The sequence below is a fragment of the Oncorhynchus kisutch genome, unplaced genomic scaffold, assembly GCF_002021735.2.
Source record: "Oncorhynchus kisutch isolate 150728-3 unplaced genomic scaffold, Okis_V2 Okis02a-Okis13b_hom, whole genome shotgun sequence".
Lineage (NCBI taxonomy): Eukaryota > Metazoa > Chordata > Actinopteri > Salmoniformes > Salmonidae > Oncorhynchus > Oncorhynchus kisutch.
In genome coordinates this window covers 687,261-714,760 of record NW_022261979.1, presented here as the reverse complement: position 1 = coordinate 714,760, position 27,500 = coordinate 687,261, and the positions used below count along the sequence as shown (strand labels likewise).

The 27,500-nt window shown below is 40.3% G+C and overlaps 1 protein-coding gene across 1 annotated transcript in view; it reads right to left on the bottom strand.

The window, feature by feature from the left end:
• The window catches only part of LOC116359325 (flocculation protein FLO11-like), a 39,865-nt gene that overhangs the window by 10,665 nt on the left and 1,700 nt on the right, over positions 1-27,500 (bottom strand). Inside the window, exon 2 of the mRNA XM_031812213.1 lies at positions 6,869-6,943. Coding sequence (XP_031668073.1) covers positions 6,869-6,925 — 57 coding nt within the window. The 5' untranslated portion in view covers positions 6,926-6,943. The remainder of the gene's footprint in view (positions 1-6,868; positions 6,944-27,500) is intronic.

Below are 27,500 nucleotides of genomic sequence, written 5' to 3'. Positions count from 1 at the left end.
GTGGTCGTATGCACCTGCATTCCCCTTGGAGAAATTCAGGATCAATACATTCTCAAGTCGAAGATGCTTATCCCACTCACAAGCTAAGAAAAGTGTCTTACAGAACCCATGATATACTGTAGTGTGGCACAGTACCAGTACAAGTGTCCATGTGTAACGGCTAAACCAGTCATTTGAGGTAAAAAAAAAAAAAAGAGAAATAAAAAGAATGTCAATTCAAGCAACAAATAAAATAGGAGACCTTCCTTGGAGTGAAGACCATTTGACAAGCAATTAAGGACTTGTTCGTTGTCTTGCTTGGGCTATTTCCTAAATGCAAGCATTAGTTAGCATTAATAGCTTCTCACGGTAATTAAAACGCCCTTCTAAATGATCCTGGTGCCCGACCAGACAGTGCAGTATGTCCCCTGTGTCTCCAGACAAGCCCAACCTACCCCACCCATCCTCCCACCTCGGGCCACATTTCCCTCCCTCTGGCCTGACTTTGTGCTGATGGACGAGCCCATCCCTCACGGTCCTCCCAGACAGCTGTGCTTAGCCTGCAGAATGGAGAGAGAGACTTTGGGACTTAGCTTACTGGATGAAAGCAAGCATTTGTTTCCTAATGGAACCTTCAGCCCTCCCGGAAGATCAATTATATTCTGTACACCCAGAAATAAGACATTGGCATCATCACCGTCTTGGTAACTGATCACTTTCTGAGGGTATGACATCCCTGGCTGTTTCTGTTTTAGCACAGACTGGCTGATGTGTGATACAGTGTTCAGGTAATAGGGGACATGTCGATGGTATTGTATCTAATAATATTTGCAAATCTGTAAGATTGCACAGTTAGTATCGAATTCTATGAATGTGGAAATTCCCTTCACTGATAATATCACCGGTATTATGGGAAATGCAGCATCCTAATCAATATGAAATGGTTTTCCCTTTCCTATGCATTTCCATTTCCAAATACTAAGAGGAAAAAGCCCAAACAAATTCAACAGAAACTTGCATGCTAGACGGAAGGGGAAATATCGACTGCAATTTCTGAGAAGACGGACTGACAGACTGACAGACAGACATGTCTTATCATGGATGCAGCAGCTGTCAGGAACAGCGCAGGTGACAGAAAGGCATCATCTCATCAGCCTTCCCACAGCCTGTCAATCCTGCAGAATGGACTGATTGACATATCCCTTATATACACCACTACAGCAACCTTCCCACAGCCTGTCAATCGTGCAGAATGGACTGATTGACATATCCCTTACTGTATATACGGCAACCTTCCTTTAAGCCTACCTTAAAACAACACTATTTCAGTATGAGAGTATATTTCTTTCCTTCCTCAACTCGACATCGGAGAGATGAACATTTGCTTTCATGCTTCACTCCTAAACTGAAAAGGAAGTTAAATGAGAGAGAGAGAGCGAGAGAGAGAGAGAGAGAGAGAGAGAGAGAGAAGAAGGAAGGAGATGTAATGAGAGTGTTTACAGGAGGTTCCTGTCCATCGGTGAAAGGCAGTCTGCTCATTAAGCTATAGGGAGAACAGAGAAGGCAGTCTGCTCATTAAACTATAGGGAGAACAGAGAAAGCAGTATGCTCATTAAACTATAGGGAGAACAGAGAAGGCAGTCTGCTCATTAATCTATAGGGAGAACAGAGAAGGCAGTCTGCTCATTCATCTATAGGAAGAACAGAGAAGGCAGTCTGCTCATTCATCTATAGGGAGAACAGAGAAGGCAGTATGCTCATTCATCTATAGTGAGAACAGAGAAGGCAGTATGCTCATTCATCTATAGGGAGAACAGAGAAGGCAGTATGCTCATTCATCTATAGTGAGAACAGAGAAGGCAGTCTGCTCATTCATCTATAGGGAGAACAGAGAAGGCAGTCTGCTCATTAATCTATAGTGAGAACAGAGAAGGCAGTCTGCTCATTAATCTATAGGGAGAACAGAGAAGGCAGTCTGCTCATTAATCTATAGGAAGAACAGAGAAGGCAGTCTGCTCATTCATCTATAATGAGGCCAGAGAAGGTAGCCTGCTCATTAATCTATAGTGAGAACAGAGAAGGCAGTCTGCTCATTCATCTATAGGGAGAAGTGTGTGTGATGATCGAGCCACTGGTCTGGATCTTTCTGCATGGATTCATGAGTTTCTCTGTGGGACACACACACTTCTGATGATATTGTGGTTCCCAGATTGCCACAAAACACATGGCTAACAGTGACAGACAGTCCTTTCTGGAGCTCTGTCCTCCATCCCCCCCTGTCCCTCATTCCTCTCTGACACAATAACATTATGGACCGATTTTATACATATCTAATATACTCCATTGGCATCTGTAACATGCCAGGCAACATCCCAACAGGCAGTTAGCATTGAACAGTAAAAGGAGCCTTCTTTGTGCTACAGCTGCAGAGGGTGTTGGATGTATGTACACGGCTGCCTGCTACTCGACTGCGATGGTATTTCATTGAGTGTTTGGCAGGCGTGGCACTGCAGCATTGCTGAAGGAAACAGCTGTTCTCCACAGACAGACAGGCAGACAGAATAACAGACAGACAGAATAACAGACAGACAGACATACCCTTGAGCCACCATGGCTTTATAGGAGTAGAGATAACAGGCCAGTTCATGTGGTTAATAGATGGTAGTAGTGGAAGACAGGCCAGTTCCTGTGGTTAATAGATGGTAGTAGTGGAAGACAGGCCAGTTCCTGTGGTTAATATATGGTAGTAGTGGTAAACAGTGGAAGACAGGCCAGTTCCTGTGGATAATAGATGGTAGTAGTGGTAAACAGTGGAAGACAGGTCAGTTCCTGTGGTTAATAGATGGTAGTAGTGGTAAACAGTGGAAGACAGGCCAGTTCCTGTGGTTAATAGATGGTAGTAGTGGTAAACAGTGGAAGACAGGCCAGTTCATGTGGTTAATATACATATGCTAGTAGGGGTCAACAGTGTGCCTAGATACACTAAAGCACTAGGCCACTACATGCCAATGATTGAAGTAGGACACACTGCTAATAGTATTCAGGGAGGTTGAATGTGACTTAAATGTTATGTCTGCGTCCCACAAGACACCACATTCCCACTATAAAGCTACGGTCTGCACTGAACTCAAAAACACCATAATTCCTTATCAAATAACCAACAAGTAAAAGCCATTGATCAGAGCCTGTACTATTGACCTTAGGACAGATACTGTATATGTTAATACCTGGTGCCTTGACTAAAACAGGAAGGATGAATGTCATTACAGGATATCAAGAGAGAGTAAATGAACATGTGACTTCTCTCTTCCTGCAACACCATCCTCCTCCCTCCAGCTAGCTGTGCTAAATATTTCTCTGTGCATCTGTCCTAAATTGAGAGGTGATTTATAAAATGGAGAGCCGGCAGTAATGCTTTACTAATACCATTAAAGCATAGCATTTCTTAATTCCTTCCACGGGAACTTGGTACCCTTCTGCTGTCTGAAAAGCAGGTCCTTTTTCCTCCCTTCTAAAATAATTGAATCCAACGCGACCACCTTCAGGCTAAACTGTGAAAGTAGTTAGAGTCATTTCTTGGTCACATTATCATCATGATCAGATCTGTAATGAAGCAGAATATGCCCTTTGCCTTATTGGGGAATGTGAGGATGTGCTCTTGTTATATTTGCCACAGTATCAGAACAACACAAGGGAGAGGAATTAACATCTACTAATTAGACCATTATAACAAAATATTATCATTGTGGACCCCAGGAAGAGAAGCTACTTCTTCTGCAAAAGCTAACGGGGATCCAAATAAACAAATAAATAAACAAATGTCAATTATATTGAACATCTTCAATGTTTTACATAAAAGGGTCGGCACTTTTCACATGACATAAATGAATGTGCAACACAATGACATAAAATCCCATTTCATACAGGTACCTATGGAATAAATGGAACTGGACAGCATATTGCACATTTCACTATTTCAGTCAGAACTGATGTATTATGGGAAATCAATATGAATCTAGAATAACTACAGCACAAAATCAAAGAATGCCTATATGGTGTATGTATGAACTCCACAAAGATACACTGTCCCATGTAGACACATGTCAGGGTTTAACTGTATTTGATAACCAATTATGCCTTTGGTAGATCTAGTAAAAAAATATCTGATACAATGCTTTTTCCCCAGGGCTATAAAGGGCTGTTTGGTTTATTTCACCAGTTAAACTTGAATATAGGAGCGCTGCCAACCCGCTGAGGGAATTAAGCAGAGTAAAATGCAGAGTGGTGCTGCTGAATGGGCAGATTGGCAGGCCTACCCTTCTACTCTACTCTAACAAGTCCACACAATGAACACACGACCAGCCCCATTACCCGCCGAGCTACAGAGGAGAGACAGAGAGGCAGGGGCTGAAGATGAAAGACATTTTCATAAGCCCATCCGCAGTCTATTATTGGCCACTTGTAATTGATCCCTATACTGGTCAAGCCTTCTCACAATAGTGATGTTGAACATAGACCTACTAATGTCTACTCAAAATGATGTGAAGTTGTTATAATGAAATATGTTTCTGTAGGATATGATCTTGAATATTGTTTCTCCCCTTTGACAGAAGTATAACTTTGTCTGATACATCTATCTACATTGTAATGGTACAGGATACATCTATCTACATTTTAATGGTACAGGATACATCTATCTACATTGTAATGGTACAGGATACATCTATCTATCTACATTGTAATGGTACAGGATACATCTATCTACATTTTAATGGTACAGGATACATCTATCTACATTGTAATGGTACAGGATACATCTATCTACATTTTAATGGTACAGGATACATCTATCTACATTGTAATGGTACAGGATACATCTATCTACATTGTAATGGTACAGGATACATCTATCTACATTTTAATGGTACAGGATACATCTATCTACATTGTAATGGTACAGGATACATCTATCTACATTTTAATGGTACAGGATACATCTATCTACATTGTAATGGTACAGGATACATCTATCTACATTTTAATGGTACAGGATACATCTATCTACATTGTAATGGTACAGGATACATCTATCTACATTGTAATGGTACAGGATACATCTATCTACATTTTAATGGTACAGGATACATCTATCTACATTGTAATGGTACAGGATACATCTATCTACATTGTAATGGTACAGGATACATCTATCTACATTGTAATGGTACAGGATACATCTATCTACATTGTAATGGTACAGGATACATCTATCTACATTTTAATGGTACAGGATACATCTATCTACATTTTAATGGTACAGGATACATCTATCTACATTGTAATGGTACAGGATACATCTATCTACATTTTAATGGTACAGGATACATCTATCTACATTTTAATGGTACAGGATACATCTATCTACATTGTAATGGTACAGGATACATCTATCTACATTTTAATGGTACAGGATACATCTATCTACATTGTAATGGTACAGGATACATCTATCTACATTGTAATGGTACAGGATACATCTATCTACATTTTAATGGTACAGGATACATCTATCTACATTTTAATGGTACAGGATTCATCTATCTACATTTTAATGGTACAGGATACATCTATCTACATTTTAATGGTACAGGATACATCTATCTACATTGTAATGGTACAGGATACATCTATCTACATTTTAATGGTACAGGATACATCTATCTACATTTTAATGGTACAGGATACATCTATCTACATTTTAATGGTACAGGATACATCTATCTACATTGTAATGGTACAGGATACATCTATCTACATTTTAATGGTACAGGATACATCTATCTACATTGTAATGGTACAGGATACATCTATCTACATTTTAATGGTACAGGATACATCTATCTACATTTTAATGGTACAGGATTCATCTATCTACATTTTAATGGTACAGGATACATCTATCTACATTTTAATGGTACAGGATACATCTATCTACATTGTAATGGTACAGGATACATCTATCTACATTTTAATGGTACAGGATACATCTATCTACATTTTAATGGTACAGGATACATCTATCTACATTTTAATGGTACAGGATACATCTATCTACATTTGAGTATTTTGAATTTGACTACACATGAGTTTTAGCTGTAGTACACTTCACCAGCACACAGTGCTGTTTGGGAGAGAGGATATTTCATTTCCAATGGATTGTTTTATATAGGTTGTTGTGTCGGTCATCAGTCGTGTTAAGCGACTCCAGTTTTAAAAGGAAAGGCTGAAATAAATGCAGTACATAACAGTGGAAGGGAAATGGCCTTGACTTGATTGGCATCAAATTATTGTAACGTTTGATCGTCTTCTCACATACATCACAGTAAAAACCAAAGGGTTGGTTCACTGGTACGCAGCAATCAATCTGGTTCATTACACTGATTCAAGTAGGTTTGTCTTTAAATATATCTATATTTTGCTGTGAAATGTAGGTATGATGAAGTAGCTCTTTTTAGCAAGTTTTATAGCAAAATGTCATGAATTGAAATGATTACTATTGTGATGAAAAATTCATAATGAATGATACACACTTCCTGCAACAATATCTTTGAATACATTTGTGTGAAAAAAGGATCTATTCTGGAACCTTTTAATTAGCCGCCACGTTTTGCTTAAATTCCAAACCCATAGACACAATAAATTACTACCATACATTTCATGAAGCAGAAGGCATAGAGGGTCATTTACTGTAGGATTGACTTGCCATTTGTTCTCATAAGTAAGTGAAAGAAGTCATCTCACTTTTAATGCAAATCCATACAGATCCCTAATGGCCATAGACATATAATTCTATAGTGAGAACAGCAGAGATGTTAGAAAGATGACAAACCTCTGACGCCATGTCAGTCCTCCTGGCTTTGAGAGAGACATCAGGACAGCATACCATTCAGTGGTGATGAAAGCCCTGCAGCCCGTCAAAAGAAGAAGACAGATATTTTTGTCATGTGCATAAACATCTCGGTTCTGTTGTGTGAAGGCATCACTGTGATATACAGTACATAGAACCATTTAACAAACACACATGCACTCATGTACAAGTACACGGACGGATGGACGGACAGACGGGCGGACAGGCAGACAGAAACCTGAAACCTGAATATATTCATTGTACTCAATATGTATCAGTATCAATAAAACTGAGACCTACAAAAAAGTCAATACTGATCTAATATATCTAGTAGCATTGTTCTAAAGCAGCAGTCTACCCTTCCTCTCTTTATAGACAGTGGAGGGAGGTGAGGACACAGTGAGGACTCTCAATGCCTCTCCTCTCCCAGGCAGGCAGGCAGGCAGGCAGGCACGCAGGCAGGCAGGCAGGCAGGCAGGCACTCTACGCTGCCTGGCTGATAATAGGGTCATTAATCATGCGTTCACAGACTACTCTCTATCAGACGTAAGTCCTATGATTATGGCCATTGATTGGGGTGAAATAGTCCTCTGCTGCTGCTACTGCTGCTGCTTGGACCAATCTAGTCCAGGCTTGTTGGGGCGTGATTGTTTATTAGTTGACTCATTGATTAAAGCCTGAAAGCTAACAAAATGGAGTTTGAATGATTTCACTCTCATTAATATGTGTAGTAGATGATCGACGCTGTGGTTCAGTAGGTCCATAGGACATATAGTATAGTAGTATATCGAGTATAGTATAGTATTGTGCAGTACAGTGTAGTATAGTGTAGTATTGTATAGTATAGTGTGGTATAGTGTGGCATAGTATAGTGTGGTATAGTATAGGTGTGGCATAGTATAGTGTGGTATAGTATAGATGGGGCATAGTGTGACATAGTTTAGTATAGTGTAGTGTAGTATAGCATGGTTTTCCAAACTCGGTACTGGGGCCCCCTTGGGTGCACATTTTGGGTTTTGCCCAGGCATTACACAGCTGATTCAAATAACAAACTCATCAGCTTGGATTATTTGAATCAGCTGTGTATTGCTAGGGGGGAAACTAAATGTGCACCCCCAGGGAGGGCTCCAGGACAGGGTATTATGGGAAACCCTGTAGTGTAGTATAGTATGGTATAGTATAGTATGGTATAGTATAGTATGGTATACATTATAGTATAGTATGGTATAGTATAGTGTAGTATAGTATAGTATGGTGTAGTATAGTATCGCATAGTATGGTATGGTATAGTATAGTATAGTATGGTATGGTATAGTATAGTACATTATAGTATAGTATGGTATAGTATAGTATGGTGTAGTATAGTATGGTATAGTATAGTATAGTATCGTATAGTATAGTATGGTATGGTATGGTATAGTATGGTATGGTATAGTATAGTATAGTTTGGTATGGTATGGTGTAGTATAGTATCGTATCGTATAGTATGGTATAGTATAGTATAGTATGGTATGGTATAGTATAGTATAGTATGGTATAGTATAGTATGGTATGGTATAGTATAGTATAGTATGGTGTAGTATAGTATGGTATAGTATAGTATAGTATCGTATAGTATGGTATGGTATAGTATGGTATGGTATGGTATGGTATGGTATGGTATGGTATAGTATAGTATAGTTTGGTATGGTATGGTATAGTATGGTGTAGTATAGTATCGTATGGTATGGTATAGTATAGTATGGTGTAGTATAGTATCGTATCGTATAGTATGGTATAGTATAGTATAGTATGGTGTAGTATAGTATAGTATAGTATGGTATGGTATAGTATAGTATAGTATGGTGTAGTATAGTATCGTATAGTATGGTATAGTATAGTATGGTATAGTATAGTATGGTATGGTGTAGTATAGTATAGTATAGTATGGTGTAGTATAGTATAGTATAGTATAGTATGGTATAGTATAGTATAGTCAACATGGCTCAACTCCCCCAAGGAGTAATATGTTTTATCATTTTAAATCTTTCACAAATTTACAAGGGAGGTTCATTCTCCCCTTTCTACTGTCATTTCCCCCTTTCTACTAGATTATGTTAATAACAAGTTAATAATCAGATAGGGAATTGCTACATATGTACAATAAAATGTATCACATATAAAGTACTGGTATTAGATAAATATTAATTGTTGAACTTGGATTCAATAAGGAAAGATAAACAAGGTGTATTGAAGGAATTATAGACACAATTCACAAACTGTATTCACCTCATTATTCACTGAAATATGGGCGGGTCTGACCTCCGGTTAAGCACTTTGGGCCAATAGTTTGCCACTAGCTAGCTATCGCTTCTCACAACTTTCCCAACATGGATTCACACAAAACAGGCATTACTCTCAGTAGCAGCGACTTATTTATACAGTCCTATGTAATGACAGTTAGACAAATCCTGTATAGTGTCTGTTTCCCTTCACCTGATTAAATGTGACAGTAATGACAGTTGGAGTTAAATTCAATCCCTGTCTATTCTCAGCGCTCCCTCATTGTCTTTCAACCATATGCTGCTGGACAAACAATGATTTTACATAGAACACCCTAACCTGAAAATACCCAACAGAGAGAACACACATAATAGGTTTTCTTTTTAAAGGAGGATACAGAATTAGGGCAGTCTAAAACATGGATTGAAATAGAAACGTGACAAAGCTCCCGGGGCCAGTCAAAATGGCTTCTGTCTCTGTGTGCCCCACTAATGAAAGGATGTAGCTGTGTGGACACTGAACACCTGTGGTGGTTCGTCTGGTTTTACACAGTAGCTATGTGTTGTAGCTATGTCTTTTCCTTACATTGTCAGATAAATACTGGGAAACTACAAGACATTCGATATGAAACATGCTTCGTTGTAGTTTGAGTAAATGTTTTTGTCTACCTCTATTGCATATGCATTTCAGTGGTCAGGTGTGAGCATGTCTATGGATTTAAGTGTTTCTTGCAAATGTGGTTGATGCTTATCTTGTATGTTAAGATATATGACTTCTATCTGCCAAGATTTACATAGTGAATACACTTCACTTAATAAGGTGAAAATGAGCAAGGAGAACAGAGAAAGGGATGTGTATGTGTGAGTGTGTGTTTCTTAAGCTTCCTAAAGCAGCCACACACCAACTCCTGTAGAGCGAGCTCTGTCACTCAATTAATGTCACTTTTTATCTGCCGTTAACATACCTGCCATCCTCAGCGAGGAATTAAATCTCTCTCTCTCTCTCTCTCTCTCTCTCTCTCTCTCTCTCTCTCTCTCTCTCTCTCTCTCTCTCTCTCTCTCTCTCTCTCTCTCTCTCTCTCTCTCTCTCTCTCTCTCTCTCTCTCTCTCTCTCTCTCTCTCTCTCTCTCTCTCTCTCTCTCTCTCTCTCTCTCTCTCTCTCTCTCTCTCTCTCTCTCTCTCTCTCTCTCTCTCTCTCTCTCTCTCTCTCTCTCTCTCTCTCTCTCTCTCTGGGGGAGTAAGAAGTAAGCTAAGGGGAGTAAGAAGAAGCTAAGCAGAAGGCCGGGTGGATTAAATTTAGAGCTAATAATTTAGCGGTGTAAAAAAAGGACAGATTTGGGGTTCACGACCCAAATGTTTTCTTCATACTAAAACATGAATGTCTTTTGGTTTCTTTAAATACTAGTATGGTGTGATAAATAACAGGTCTAATATAAATGAACTGGCTGGTACCACCCCACCACATAGGAGACGGCTCAAATGGCGGCATGGAAATCGCTGACATTTTGTGGCAGAATTTTTCTCACTTGCCCGGCAGCAGCAAATCCCCTGTTGAGAGGACTTGAGTGTGAAATCCATTTAGGACAGATTCCGGCAGAAAGCTTGTCATCTCATTGAAAAGATACCCCTCTCAAAATATGGAACAAGGCCTGTAGGTGTCAAATGCATCACATTCTTATAGCCTCAGTCCCCCAGCCAATCTCCTGTTTATTTAGTTAGTGTGTGTACACAGAGAAAACAAGCCAGGGTAATTGTTTCTTGTTTAATTTCCTATCTATACGTGGCAGCGGAAACAAGCATGTCCTCGGGCAGCAAACAAACACGACTGCAGTACCAAGGTTACTGAATCACAAAGAGAAGAACATGTCTGAAAAGGAGCACGTTAAAGGATTCCGTGAGAAAGTCCCTGAGGATGACAGTACAGCAGGCCCCAGATCAGTTTTTACTAAGACCACGTCCTAAATGTAACCCTATTTCCTCTTTAGTACACTACTAAAGCTCCACGGATGATGTAGGGAATAGGTTGCCATTTGAGACGCCTCATAAGGCCGTTCTACAGCAGACCCCCTCCTGACCTTGCCTTTAAACATGACAATGGGTTCACTTTTAGAAGTCTTACTCATACTTCCAGTGTGTTTGTAGGAGGTTTCACGGTATCACACAGACAGCATATTGAAGCAGGCAGGAGAGGGTTAGCTGTATTTTATTATCCTCAGAGCAGCTTTGTTCTTCTACATCCTAGTAGTTCACCACTCACCCCTTTAAGTCATTTTATAACACAATCCTGTACTAGACAGACTGTGCTTGGGGAGTCACAAAGTGTATATTGATAGACTACACCATGCTACACCATTCAGAGTTAAAACCCCAGTCGTTTTCCAATAGGAAACTACATCTGAAAGCCCTAGAATGTCAGATGTGGCAGACACGTCTGTCGCAGTTAGTTCCCTGCAGCCTCCAGTTGCTTAGTTACTTTCAGCGGGTGGCTCATGCTCTCTAGGCCATAGGGGACGTAGGGTCTAACTTCTCCTTCCGTATCCTTCCACCTCCCCTGCAGTGTTAGCTGAGAGGGGGATGTAGGGTCTAATGTCTCCTTCCGTATCCTTCCACCTCCCCTTCAGTGTTAGCTGAGAGGTGGACTGGGAACTATGTTGTGGGAGCCGTTCCCATGGAGAAGTGGACTGGTGGGAGGTCAGATAAGGATGAACTACTACTGTTCTACTGTTCCAGAAGGAAACTGCTGCACTACCATTCTAGATTAACATGGTCACCGAGGAGGAGACTGCTGCACTACCATTCTAGATTAACATGGTCACTGAGGAGGAAACTGCTGCACTACCATTCTAGATTAACATGGTCACCGAGGAGGAAACTGCTGCACTACCATTCTAGATTAACATGGTCACTGAGGAGGAAACTGCTGCACTACCATTCTAGATTAACATGGTCACTGAGAAGGAGACTGCTGCACTACCATTCTAGATTAACATGGTCACCGAGGAGGAGACTGCTGCACTACCATTCTAGATTAACATGGTCACTGAGGAGGAAACTGCTGCACTACCATTCTAGATTAACATGGTCACCGAGGAGGAAACTGCTGCACTACCATTCTAGATTAACATGGTCACTGAGGAGGAAACTGCTGCACTACCATTCTAGATTAACATGGTCACCGAGGAGGAGACTGCTGCACTACCATTCTAGATTAACATGGTCACCGAGGAGGAGACTGCTGCACTACCATTCTAGATTAACATGGTCACTGAGAAGGAGACTGCTGCACTACCATTCTAGATTAACATGGTCACTGAGAAGGAGACTGCTGCACTACCATTCTAGATTAACATGGTCACTGAGAAAGAGACTGCTGCACTACCATTCTAGATTAACATGGTCACTGAGAAGGAGACTGCTGCACTACCATTCTAGATTAACATGGTCACTGAGAAGGAGACTGCTGCACTACCATTCTAGATGAACATGGTCACTGAGAAGGAGACTGCTGCACTACCATTCTAGATTAACATGGTCACTGAGGAGGAAGCTGCTTCACTGATACTCCACAGCGTATGTACTGTACAATGTTGTCAAAACTGTCAGCTAAACACCAAGAAAGACATTTGAAGAATTTCAGAAGTGTTTAGAGTTACTATTATTTCTTTCAACCCAATTCCACAATTTTCAGTGACTTCACCCCTACCCATATGTACATACTGTATCTACCTCAATGACCTCGTACCCCTGCACATCCACTCAGCACTGGTACCACGTGCATATAGCCAAGGTAACGTCACTCATTGTGTATTTATTCCTTGTGTTATCATTTTTCTACATTGTTCTCTCTGCATTGTTGGGAAGGGCTTGTAAGTAAGCATTTCACTGTTAGTCTACACTAGTTGTTTACCAAGTATGTGACAAATTAGTAATTATTTGACCTCAACCTATACGCTTTTCTGGATATTCAGTATCTGATACTGAAATGTCTAAGCGTGCTTCCCAAATGACACCCTATTCCCTACATACAGTGCCTTCAGGAATTATTTAAACGCCTTGACTTTTTCCACATTTTGTTACATTATAGCCTTATTGTAAAATGGATACATAATACCCCATAATGAAAAACAGATGTTAGGAAATTTTTGCAAATTTATAATAACTTAAAAACAGAAATACCTTATTTACATAAGTATTCAGACCCTTTGCTATTAGACTCGAAATTGAGCTCAGGTGCATCCTGTTTCCATTGATCATCCTTTGAAATGTTTCTACAACTCGATTGGAGTCCACCTGTGGTAAATTCAATTGATTGGACATGATTCGGAAAGGCAGACACCTGTCTATATAAGGTCTCACAGTTGGCAGTGCATGTCAGAGCAAAAACCAAGCCATGAGATTGAGAGAGTCATCTGTAGAGCTCTGAGACAGGATTGTGTCGAGGATCAGATCTGGGGAAGGGTACCAAAAAATTTCTGCAGCACAGCCCGCTGGGAGATTGCCAAAAGGCACCTAAAGACTCTCAGACCATGAGAAACAAAATTCTCTGGTCTGATGAAACCAAGATTGAACACTTTGGCCTGAATGCCAAGCGTCACGTCTGGAGGAAACCTAGCACCATCCCTGCACCATCCCTACGGTGGTGGAAGAATCAGGCTGTGGAGGTGTTTTTCAGCGGCAGGGACTGGGTGACTAGTCAGGATCGAGGCAAAGCCGAACAGAGCAAAGTACAGAGAGATCCTTAATGAAAACCTTCTCCAGAGCTCCCAGGACCTCAGACTGGGGCGAAGGTTCGCCTTCCAAAAGGACAACGACACTGTAACGATCTTCGTCTTCATCGGATGAGGAGTAGGAAGGATCGGACCAAAACGCAGCGTGGTAAGTGTCCATGATTATTTATTATACCAGAACACGAAAATAGAAAATAACAAAGTGAATGTAAGAAATGAAAATCGAAACAGTCCTGAAAGGTGAAAACACAAAACAGGAAACAACTGCCCACAAACACCAGGTGGGAAAAGGCTACCTAAGTATGGTTCTCAATCAGAGACAACGATAGACAGCTGCCTCTGATTGGGAACCATACCAGGCCAAACGCATAGAAAAGAAAACATAGAAAACAACATAGAATGCCCACCCCAACTCACGCCCTAACCAAACCAAAATAGAGACATAAAAAAGGAACCAAGGTCAGGGCGTGACAGACCCTAAGCACACAGCCAAGACAACGCAGGAGTGGCATCGGAACAAGTCTCTGAATGTCCTTGAGTGGCCCATCCAGAGCCCGGACTTAAACCTGATTGCACATCTCTGGTGAGACCTGAAAATAGCTGTGCAGAAACACTCCCCATCCTACCTGACAGAGCTTGAGAGGATCTGCAGAGAAGAATAAGAGAAACTCCCCAAATACAGGTGTTCCAAGCTTGTAGAGTCGTACCAAAGAAGACTTGAGGCTGTAATCGCTGCCAAAGGTGCTTCAACAAAGTACTGAGTAAAGGGTGTGAATACTTATTTAAATGTAATATTTCAATTTTAAATTTTTTTAAATTAGCAAACATTTCTAAAAACCTATTTTTGCTTTGTCGTTATGGGGTATTGTGTGTAGATTGATGAGGGGAAAAAACTATTTAATCAATTTTAGAATAAGGCTGTAATGTAACAAAATGTGGAAAAAGTCAAGGGGTCTGAATACTTTCCAAAGGCACTGTAGTGCACTACTTTTGATCAGAGCTCTATGTAGTATATATGGAATAGGGCACCATTTGGGATGCGAACTAAGGCTCAGTCAGTATATAGGTTAAATCTCACATTTATAGGATAGGATTGTTTAATGCAGAATCAAATGAGATCTTGACCTCCACCTGGCACAGACAGAAAACCTGGGGTTAACTACCTGGGGTTAACTACCTGGGGTTAACTACCTGGGGGTAACTACCTGGGGGTAACTACCTGGGGTTAACTACCTGGGGTTAACTACCTGGGGTTAACTACCTGGGTTAACTACCTGGGGGTAACTACCTGGGGGTAACTACCTGGGGTTAACTACCTGGGGTTAACTACCTGGGGTTAACTACCTGGGGGTAACTACCTGGGGGTTAACTACCTGGGGTTAACTACCTGGGGTTAACTACCTGGGGTTAACTACCTGGGGGTAACTACCTGGGGTTAACTACCTGGGGTTAACTACCTGGGGGTAACTACCTGGGGTTAACTACCTGGGGGTAACTACCTGGGGTTAACTACCTGGGGTTAACTACCTGGGGGTAACTACCTGGGGTTAACTACCTGGGGGTAACTACCTGGGGTTAACTACCTGGGGGTAACTACCTGGGGTTAACTACCTGGGGGTAACTACCTGGGGTTAACTACCTGGGGGTAACTACCTGGGGTTAACTACCTGGGGGTAACTACCTGGGGTTAACTACCTGGGGGTAACTACCTGGGGTTAACTACCTGGGGTTAACTACCTGGGGGTAACTACCTGGGGGTAACTACCTGGGGGTAACTACCTGGGGTTAACTACCTGGGGGTAACTACCTGGGGTTAACTACCTGGGGTTAACTACCTGGGGGTTAACTACCTGGGGGTTAACTACCTGGGGTTAACTACCTGGGGTTAACTACCTGGGGGTAACTACCTGGGGTTAACTACCTGGGGTTAACTACCTGGGGTTAACTACCTGGGGTTAACTACCTGGGGGTAACTACCTGGGGTTAACTACCTGGGGTTAACTACCTGGGGGTAACTACCTGGGGTTAACTACCTGGGGGTAACTACCTGGGGTTAACTACCTGGGGGTAACTACCTGGGGGTAACTACCTGGGGTTAACTACCTGGGGGTAACTACCTGGGGTTAACTACCTGGGGTAACTACCTGGGGTTAACTACCTGGGGTTAACTACCTGGGGGTAACTACCTGGGGTTAACTACCTGGGGGTAACTACCTGGGGTTAACTACCTGGGGGTAACTACCTGGGGTTAACTACCTGGGGGTAACTACCTGGGGTTAACTACCTGGGGTTAACTACCTGGGGGTAACTACCTGGGGTTAACTACCTGGGGGTAACTACCTGGGGGTAACTACATTGGGGTAACTACCTGGGGGTAACTACCTGGGGTTAAATACCTGGGGTTAAATAAGCAGAGATGGATCGTGATGAAAGGCTTCCTATCCTACTGTAAGGTACATGAGGTACACTCCTAGAAAAAAGGGTTCCAAAAGGGTTCTTCGGCTTTCCCCATAGGAGCACCCTTTTTGGTTCCAGGAAGAACCCTTTTGGGTTCCAGGTACAGCCCGTTGTGAAAAAGGTTCTACCTAGAACCAAAAAGGGTTATTCTACGGGACAGCCGAAGAACGCTTTTAGGTTGTAGATATGACCTTTTTTCCTAAGAGTGTGTTCTAGATTGTAGATAGCAGGGACCGTATATCAAGCGTCTCAGAGGAGTTCTGATTTAAGATCAGTGTTACCTTTTAAATCACAATGAATAAGATTAGATGGACAGGAGGGACATACTCTTAGATCAGTACGTATACTCTAAGACACTTGATACATACGGCCACAAGTCTGAGCCACATGGTAATATACTGTATAGCAGTGTTTCTCAACGTCCGGTCCACGGGCCGGTGCCAGTCCGCGGGCCGGTGCCAGTCCGCGGGCCGGTGCCAGTCCGCGGGCCGGTGCCAGACCACGGGCCGGTGCCAGTCCGCGGGCCGGTGCCAGTCCGCGGGCCGGTGCCAGTCCACGGGCCGGTGCCAGTCCGCGGGCCGGTGCCAGACCACGGGCGGTGCCAGTCCACGGGCCGGTGCCAGTCCGCGGGCCGGTGCCAGTCCACGGGCCGGTGCCAGTCCGCGGGCCGGTGCCAGTCCACGGGCCGGTGCCAGTCCACGGGCCGGTGCCAGACCACGGGCCGGTGCCAGTCCGCGGGATGTTGCTGGCTGATCCCTGATTTAGTCAAGGAGGAAAAATCACAGTTTATCGGTCCCTGACACAAGAGGGACCAGAGTATGCTGGTTCGTGGTAAAAAATAACTTGAGAAATACTGGTGTACAGATGTAGGATCTTAATGTGATCACCCTGTTGCAGGATAACTTTGCTGCAGTGCAGGACATTTAAAACTTGTAACGTATTTGTGTTTTAAAAAGGCTTCTGAAGTTTGTAATTTCAACGTTGACATTTCAGACTTAATTTTCCCTGACAAAAATGTATCAACCCCTACAAAAATGTCCATTCATTATAATCCACATAATAATGAACATTTTCTATTGCTGCAGGATTATTTTCCTGCTGTAGCAAACTGTCTCAAATGAAGATCCTACATCTGCATACGTCAACCAAAGACTTGTCACTTTTCCTGTCCCTGCCGAGGTGAGGTGTCTGTCTGCACAGACCAGTGAAGCATGTGAAAATGACTCCACGTTGACTCTGTCATACCATCTCCTCTGTTCTGTCCCTTTAGATGTCACCCAACCCACTGCCAGCAGCTACTATTAGCCTGCACAATAATTATTATGGAGAATATATGGTCAGTAATAGCTCCATTGGTGCCACAGCACCTTTGATATGGAAATGTGCTGGTGTATATTTGACTAACTACACATGTGGGCTATGGAAGCGTGGGAAGACAATGAAGAATGGAGGTTCCTTTGGGGACCCTGTTCTAAAATGCTTCAACAAATTGGGACTGAGGGTATGTCTCTTTGAACATGTGTTGAAGCCCTCACCGCCCATGTGCCTGTCATATTGACATATGACAAATTGCAAAAGTCATTGATGGAATAACTTGATGGCAGATAATGAACTCATATGGCTCACTGGACTATGTGACTCCCTGCCAGACAGGTTGTCACAAAAGGCTGAGAGAATCAACTCGTAACAAAAATAATAGAATCTTATGGACGAGTCTTGAGATCTTAGGAATCATATCATTGATATTGCCCATTCAATTTTTCAATGTCTGTGGATTTTTCTCTTCAGACATAAAGACAGTATTTGTTCACAAAAATAATTACTGAATAATTACTGAATAATATCACAATAAAATACATTAATATTAGAACAATGAAATATAATATTTCCATAAAGGAGAAGATGGATAAACAGTCGACACTAAGAACGACAACCCTGTGCGTATCAGCCACAGCCAGTACAAAGAGAGATAAAAGGGTCTTACCTTCCTTTACCAGAAGATGCGAGTAGACACACACTATATGAACAGGCAGATGAGAGAGAACCCATCATTGTTCTCCCACACACACAGCTTGCTCTGTCTCTCTCTCTCTCTCTCTCTCTCTCTCTCTCTCTCTCTCTGTCTCCCTCTCTCTCTCTCTCTCTCTCTCTCTCTCTCTCTCTCACTGTCTCTCTCTCTCGCTCTCTCTCTCTCTTTCTCTCTGGATGGATGGATGGAAATATGCTGGAGTAACAGTCTACCCCCAGCACCATCCCCCCTCCATCACCGCTCGGAATCCCACCCTGTGCATACAGTCTCTCTCTCTCTCTCTCTCTCTCTCTCTCTCTCTCTCTCTCTGTCTCTCTGTCTCTCTGTCTCTCTCTGCTTCTCTCTTTCTCTTCCCCTCTCTCTCTCTTTCTCTCTGGATGGATGGATGGAAATATGCTGGAGTAACAGTCTACCCCCAGCACCATCCCCCCTCCATCACCGCTCGGAATCCCACCCTGTGCATACAGTCTTTCTCTCTCGCTCTCTCTCTCTGTCTGTCTCTCTCTCTCTCTCTCTCTCTCTCTGTCTCTCTCTGTCTCCCTCTGTCTCCCTCTGCTTCTCTCTTTCTCTCCCCCCTCTCTCTCTCTCTCTCTCTCTCTCTCTGGATGGATGGATGGAAATATGCTGGAGTAACAGTCTACCCCCAGCACCATCCCCCCTTCCATCACCGCTCGGAATCCCACTCTGTGCATACAGTCTCTCTCTCTCTCTCTCTCTCTCACTCTCTCTCTCTCTCTCTCAGCGTATGTGCTCCACAAAAAGACTCTCCCTCACATGCCCATATGATCATACGATGTGTGTGAGAGTGAGTGCGCTTGTAAGTATATAGTATGTCAATGTGTGTGTGTGTGTGTTTGCACGTATGCATGCGTGTGTGTGTATTTTTGTGTGCATGCATGGAGTGAGTGTGTGTATTACTACTGTACAAGTGTGTATTTCTGTTTCACCAGAGGGCTAGCTACTAGCAAAAACAAACAGGAACCTTCCCGACCCCAGCCCCCCCGGGCTCCCCAGTCCCCCAGTCCTGGGCGACAGCCATCAGAAGGCAGCAGAGAGGATATAGCCCACATCTGTTTAACCAGCCCCTAGGGGAGCACACGACTCCAGATACTTACCCCAGCTGCATTATTAACACGTTAATGCTTCCATTATATGGAATAGGAGCGTCGCTGTTTTAACATGGAGGAGAGAAGAGGGAGACGTGGAAGGGAAGGGCAAGTCTGGGCACCACCACGTTCTGCTGACTGGAGGGATTTCACCCCGTCCACTGACTCCACACAGTTGGGCCGGCCGGACTGAATAGGGTGCCATTTGGGACGCAGAGTCTTTTTACCCAGACCATTCAGATCGGGGAGAAATCTCTAAGCAGCTAGCAGTGGCAGCAAGGCAGACTACTACTTAACAAATACCTCCATATTTCTCCCCCGACTGATTTTCCTTTTGTGTTTTTAATTGTTGCTGCAGATTTCAGTACTCAATCAAAATCATTTTTATTTCATTACATTTCCATCCATCTAAATGTTCTAACAGTGAGCAATGTAGAGGGATGAATTGTACAGATGGAAGATGCACAAACCCGCACACACACACACACACACACACACACACACACACACACACACAGTATAGTAACGCTGATGTTGTACATTGCTATGTTGGAAAGATTATAAGGATATTTTTTCGTTAAATGTCACATGTGAATTCTCCTATAAATAATTATTAACAGACTTTTTTTGAATGACTAATTTCACTCTGTATGATTTTGTAAACATAAATATGTGTTGTATACTGTATGTTATATTTGTACCATATAATTAATGGACCCATTAGATCCCAGTTACTGAACATGTTTGATATGTCTCTCTATATGTTATTATTGGAGGATGATGGTACTAATAAACAGACATAAACAATCATATCTATGTCATTCTGTCTCTAATCTACTAGTAAAATGTACGCCGTGGGATTTAGTAACAACTATTTTCTGAGGAGTCATTTCTCCATTTTCAATATACACTATTTTACAACATGTGTGTATTTTAGTTCATGACATTTCTGAAATGCAATGACTAAATAAATGGTGTTGTAAACTCTCTCATTAAAAATCTAATTCATTAGTTCCCAACTGCCTTTGTTCCACATGCCCTCTGAGAGAACAAAGGATTTGAACCCCCACCAACCACACTGGTTCCTCACTAACACATCTTACAACCATCTCTGTTGCATTCTTCTGCGTGTACGTTGGACGGGTATCAAGTATTCAAGGTTCAGTGTATTACCATGTCTAAAGAAATAGGTTTTTATAATCCCTTGCCATGGAATGGAGTATAATACAGAGTGTATATAATACAGAGTGTATATAATACAGAGTGTATAGACTGTATTCTGATAACTATAATTAGTGGATATGGTTGGTTATTACCGTGGGTTAGTGAAATATCCCTAGCAGTGAAATGAAGTGTAATACAGAGTGTATATAATACAGAGTGTATATAATACAGAGGGTATATAATACAGAGGGTATATAATACAGAGTGTATATAATACAGAGTGTATAGACTGTATTCTGATAACTATAATTAGTGGATATGGTTGGTTATTACCGTGGGTTAGTGAAATATCCCTAGCAGTGAAATGAAGTGTAATACAGAGTGTATATAATACAGAGTGTATATAATATAGAGTGTATATAATACAGAGTGTATATAATACAGAGTGTATATAATACAGAGTGTATATAATACAGAGGGTATATAATACAGAGTGTATATAATACAGAGTGTATATAATATAGAGTGTATATAATACAGAGTGTATATAATATAGAGTGTATATAATACAGAGTGTATATAATACAGAGTGTATATAATACAGAGTGTATATAATACAGAGGGTATATAATATAGAGTGTATATAATACAGAGTGTATATAATATAGAGTGTATATAATACAGAGTGTATATAATACAGAGGGTATATAATACAGAGTGTATATAATACAGAGTGTATATAATATAGAGTGTATAGACTGTATTCTGATAACCATAATTAGTGGATATGGTTGGTTATTACCGTGGGTTAGTGAAATATCCCTAGCAGTGGAATGAAGTGTAACACGGATGCCTACATTTTATTTCAAATATATTGACAACTATGCAATAGGTCAATAGGTCTAGTTAACCTCCTGGTCTACTTCCTCATTTCAATGTAGGAACTCATCTCAATGTAGATCTGCACCAGCATTTTGATATCACAGTTTAAAACATAAAATAATCATTGGTTCATGCAAAACATTTCATATATATATTTTTTAAATGTAAATCAAATCCTATATGGAATGTGTCCAAGACAGTCTAACTATATATATATATGAGCTCATATGAACAAGACAGTCTAACTATATATATATATGAGCTCATATGAACAAGACAGTCTAACTATATATATATATATATGAGCTCATATGAACAAGACAGTCTAACTATATATATATATGAGCTCATATGAACAAGACAGTCTAACTATATATATATGAGCTCATATGAACAAGACAGTCTAACTATATATATATGAGCTCATATGAACAAGACAGTCTAACTATATATATATGAGCTCATATGAACAAGACAGTCTAACTATATATATATGAGCTCATATGTACAAGACAGTCTAACTATATATATATGAGCTCATATGAACAAGACAGTCTAACTATATATATATGAGCTCATATGAACAAGACAGTCTAACTATATATATATATATATGAGCTCATATGAACAAGACAGTCTAACTATATATATATATATGAGCTCATATGTACAAGACAGTCTAACTATATATATATGAGCTCATATGAACAAGACAGTCTAACTATATATATATATATATGAGCTCATATGTACAAGACAGTCTAACTATATATATATGAGCTCATATGAACAAGACAGTCTAACTATATATATATATATATGAGCTCATATGAACAAGACAGTCTAACTATATATATATATATATGAGCTCATATGAACAAGACAGTCTACTATATATATATGAGCTCATATGAACAAGACAGTCTAACTATATATATATATATATGAGCTCATATGAACAAGACAGTCTAACTATATATATATGAGCTCATATGAACAAGACAGTCTAACTATATATATATGAGCTCATATGTACAAGACAGTCTAACTATATATATATGAGCTCATATGAACAAGACAGTCTAACTATATATATATATGAGCTCATATGAACAAGACAGTCTAACTATATATATATATGAGCTCATATGAACAAGACAGTCTAACTATATATATATGAGCTCATATGAACAAGACAGTCTAACTATATATATATATATATATGAGCTCATATGAACAAGACAGTCTAACTATATATATATATATATATGAGCTCATATGAACAAGACAGTCTAACTATATATATATATATATGAGCTCATATGTACAAGACAGTCTAACTATATATATATATATATGAGCTCATATGAACAAGACAGTCTAACTATATATATATATATATGAGCTCATATGTACAAGACAGTCTAACTATATATATATATGAGCTCAAATGAACAAGACAGTCTAACTATATATATATATGAGCTCATATGAACAAGACAGTCTAACTATATATATATGAGCTCATATGAACAAGACAGTCTAACTATATATATATGAGCTCATATGAACAAGACAGTCCAACTATATATATATGAGCTCATATGAACAAGACAGTCTAACTATATATATATGAGCTCATATGTACAAGACAGTCTAACTATATATATATGAGCTCATATGTACAAGACAGTCTAACTATATATATATGAGCTCATATGAACAAGACAGTCTAACTATATATATATATGAGCTCATATGTACAAGACAGTCTAACTATATATATATGAGCTCATATGAACAAGACAGTCTAACTATATATATATGAGCTCATATGTACAAGACAGTCTAACTATATATATATGAGCTCATATGAACAAGACAGTCTAACTATATATATATGAGCTCATATGAACAAGACAGTCTAACTATATATATATGAGCTCATATGAACAAGACAGTCTAACTATATATATATGAGCTCATATGAACAAGACAGTCTAACTATATATATATGAGCTCATATGTACAAGACAGTCTAACTATATATATATGAGCTCATATGAACAAGACAGTCTAACTATATATATATATGAGCTCATATGAACAAGACAGTCTAACTATATATATATATGAGCTCATATGAACAAGACAGTCTAACTATATATATATGAGCTCATATGTACAAGACAGTCTAACTATATATATATATATATGAGCTCATATGAACAAGACAGTCTAACTATATATATATATATATGAGCTCATATGTACAAGACAGTCTAACTATATATATATATGAGCTCAAATGAACAAGACAGTCTAACTATATATATATGAGCTCATATGAACAAGACAGTCTAACTATATATATATGAGCTCATATGAACAAGACAGTCCAACTATATATATATGAGCTCATATGAACAAGACAGTCTAACTATATATATATGAGCTCATATGTACAAGACAGTCTAACTATATATATATGAGCTCATATGTACAAGACAGTCTAACTATATATATATGAGCTCATATGAACAAGACAGTCTAACTATATATATATGAGCTCATATGTACAAGACAGTCTACTATATATATATGAGCTCATATGAACAAGACAGTCTAACTATATATATATGAGCTCATATGTACAAGACAGTCTAACTATATATATATGAGCTCATATGAACAAGACAGTCTAACTATATATATATGAGCTCATATGAACAAGACAGTCTAACTATATATATGAGCTCATATGAACAAGACAGTCTAACTATATATATATGAGCTCATATGAACAAGACAGTCTAACTATATATATATATGAGCTCATATGAACAAGACAGTCTAACTATATATATATGATCTCATATGAACAAGACAGTCTAACTATATATATATGAGCTCATATGAACAAGACAGTCTAACTATATATATATGAGCTCATATGAACAAGACAGTCTAACTATATATATATGAGCTCATATGAACAAGACAGTCTAACTATATATATATGAGCTCATATGTACAAGACAGTCTAACTATATATATGAGCTCATATGAACAAGACAGTCTAACTATATATATATGAGCTCATATGAACAAGACAGTCTAACTATATATATGAGCTCATATGAACAAGACAGTCTAACTATATATATATGAGCTCATATGAACAAGACAGTCTAACTATATATATATGAGCTCATATGTACAAGACAGTCTAACTATATATATATGAGCTCATATGAACAAGACAGTCTAACTATATATATATGAGCTCATATGAACAAGACAGTCTAACTATATATATATGAGCTCATATGAACAAGACAGTCTAACTATATATATATGAGCTCATATGAACAAGACAGTCTAACTATATATATATGAGCTCATATGAACAAGACAGTCTAACTATATATATATGAGCTCATATGAACAAGACAGTCTAACTATATATATATATGAGCTCATATGTACAAGACAGTCTAACTATATATATATGAGCTCATATGAACAGACAGTCTAACTATATATATGAGCTCATATGAACAAGACAGAAATTGTGAGGAAAAGGAAGAGCATTTGAGAAACGCCGTATTTCCCTGGTGAATGAATGGCCAAACCATGACAGTACCCAGACAGGCCTGCTAGAGTATGGAAAAGGCTACGTCTACAGTGATACCACTTTCTATGAAGTACATACCTATAATACTTGATAATGTATTATAGTACACGTACAATGTGTTATGCCACTGGCTATTTGTGTGGTAAATCTACTGTCCCATGTCCTCAGGACAACGTGAGCAATGTCACCACACCCAAGGATTTCCCAGCATATAGCGGTAAGCCCAAGCACTTCACAGACTGCATGACTGGGTGCTATGCACATAAATGCATTACAAGGACAAACTCTGCATAGCCAGAATGAGGCTGATATCTGTTGCAGTGCGCAGGGCTGAGTGGATGAGAGGGATGACAAAGCATTTAAGTGCAGTTGAATTTCATCCAATTACAGTAAAGATCCCAGAATTGTGATAACTGCATGTGACGTTTCAATAATTTCTTCTTTTATAATACTTAGTATCCCTTTTCAGATATACAATTATGTGTAGAATACACACGTCTAGTAACACAACGCTATGGCATGTGATTCTGTTAGGATGCATCCATCTGGTCAGAAGAATGAATACGTCCTCTGACAGCAGAATGAAGAACCAAGGGGACTATGGTACACAGTAATACTACAAGTCAAAGAGTTCTTACACCTTCTCTCTACAGTATCAATATCCATACCATTCTATAAAATACCAGCTGTATTCGTTAGTGCAGAAGTATCATATTATTTGGCCAAACATACCTGTATGCATATACATTGTTCGTGGACATCATATCATTTGTTGTAGGGAGTAATGACAGATGTAATGACAGATGTAATGACAGATGTAATGACAGATGTAATGACAGATGTAATGACAGATGTAATGACAGATGATTCCAATTGAGTCGTCATTTTCTGTAATCCATATATTGGTTTTAATTGATTTGTCTCTCTATATAAAATAAATAACTTTCGGGTAGCTAAATAAAGGCTCTTATGTTGCCCAGCCTGACACTTACACCCATATGGATTCATGTGTATACATTTGTATTGGTAATTGTTTATAGCTGTAAGGGGTTGCTATATAATCTAGTCATTTGTTGTTTAATCAGATATTAGTTTTTGAAATGCTTCGTAGACTGTGGGTTTTGATATCTATTCAAATTCCCTTTGATCAAAATGCATATGTAAAAGCTTCAGGGCCTGAAAACTCAACTGACCCAATGTATTTGGGCTAAAAACATCTAATAGCACCATATCCTTATACATCCCCTCTGGGCAATTCATATAAAACACCAAGGGAGTGAGTGCTAAACAGGAGAAACGTCTGAGAAAGTCAACCTCTTTCTCAGATGAAAAGGAAGGGAGAAATAGATGTGTGTGTAAAGATCGGAGAGAGAGGGAGGCAGGAAGGAGCTCCAAATGTCACACATAGCACCCCTCCTCGACAACCCCTCCTAGGCAACCCCTCCTAGACAACCCCTCCTACGCAACCTGTGGGGTGGGGCTCCCGGGGCTGCATGGCGGCTCATCTACCTGCTCCTCCTAGGCCAACTAAGGAGATCTCCCTCTGACTGTGACAGAAATCCAGAAACACACGTACACACACACGTATCAATCTGCTGAGGACAAATCCTACAAGAAGCAGTGTCAGGAGAGAGGGAGGTTCATGCCACAGCACAACAATCCAATTTAGAGTTACATCCTCATCTCTACCACCACATCCCATCTCCATCACATCTCCTCTCATCACATCCCCTCACATCCCCTCTCCACCACATCTCCTCTCCATCACATCCCCTCTCCATCACATCCCATCTCCACCACATCCCCTCTCCACCACATCCCCTCTCCATCACATCCCCTCTCCATCACATCTCCTCTCCATCACATCCCCTCTCCACCACATCCCCTCTTCACCACATCCCCTCTCCACCATATCCCCTCTCCATCACATCCCCTCTCCATCACATCCCCTCTCCATCACATTCCCTCTCCACCCCATCCCCTCTCCTCTCCATCACACCTCCTCTCATCACATCCCCTCTCCATCACATCACCTCTCCACCCCATACCCTCTCCACCACATCTCCTCTCCATCACATCCCCTCTCCATCACATCCCATCTCCACCACATCTCCTCTCCACCACATCCCCTCTCCACCACATCCCCTCTCCATCACATCCCCTCTCCACCACATCCCCTCTCCATCACATCCCCTCTTCACCACATCCCCTCTTCACCACATCCCCTCTCCATCACATCCCCTCTCCATCACATCCCCTCTCCATCACATCCCCTCTCCACCCCATCCCCTCTCCTCTCCATCACATCCCCTCTCCATCACATCACATCCCCTCTCCACCACATCCCCTCT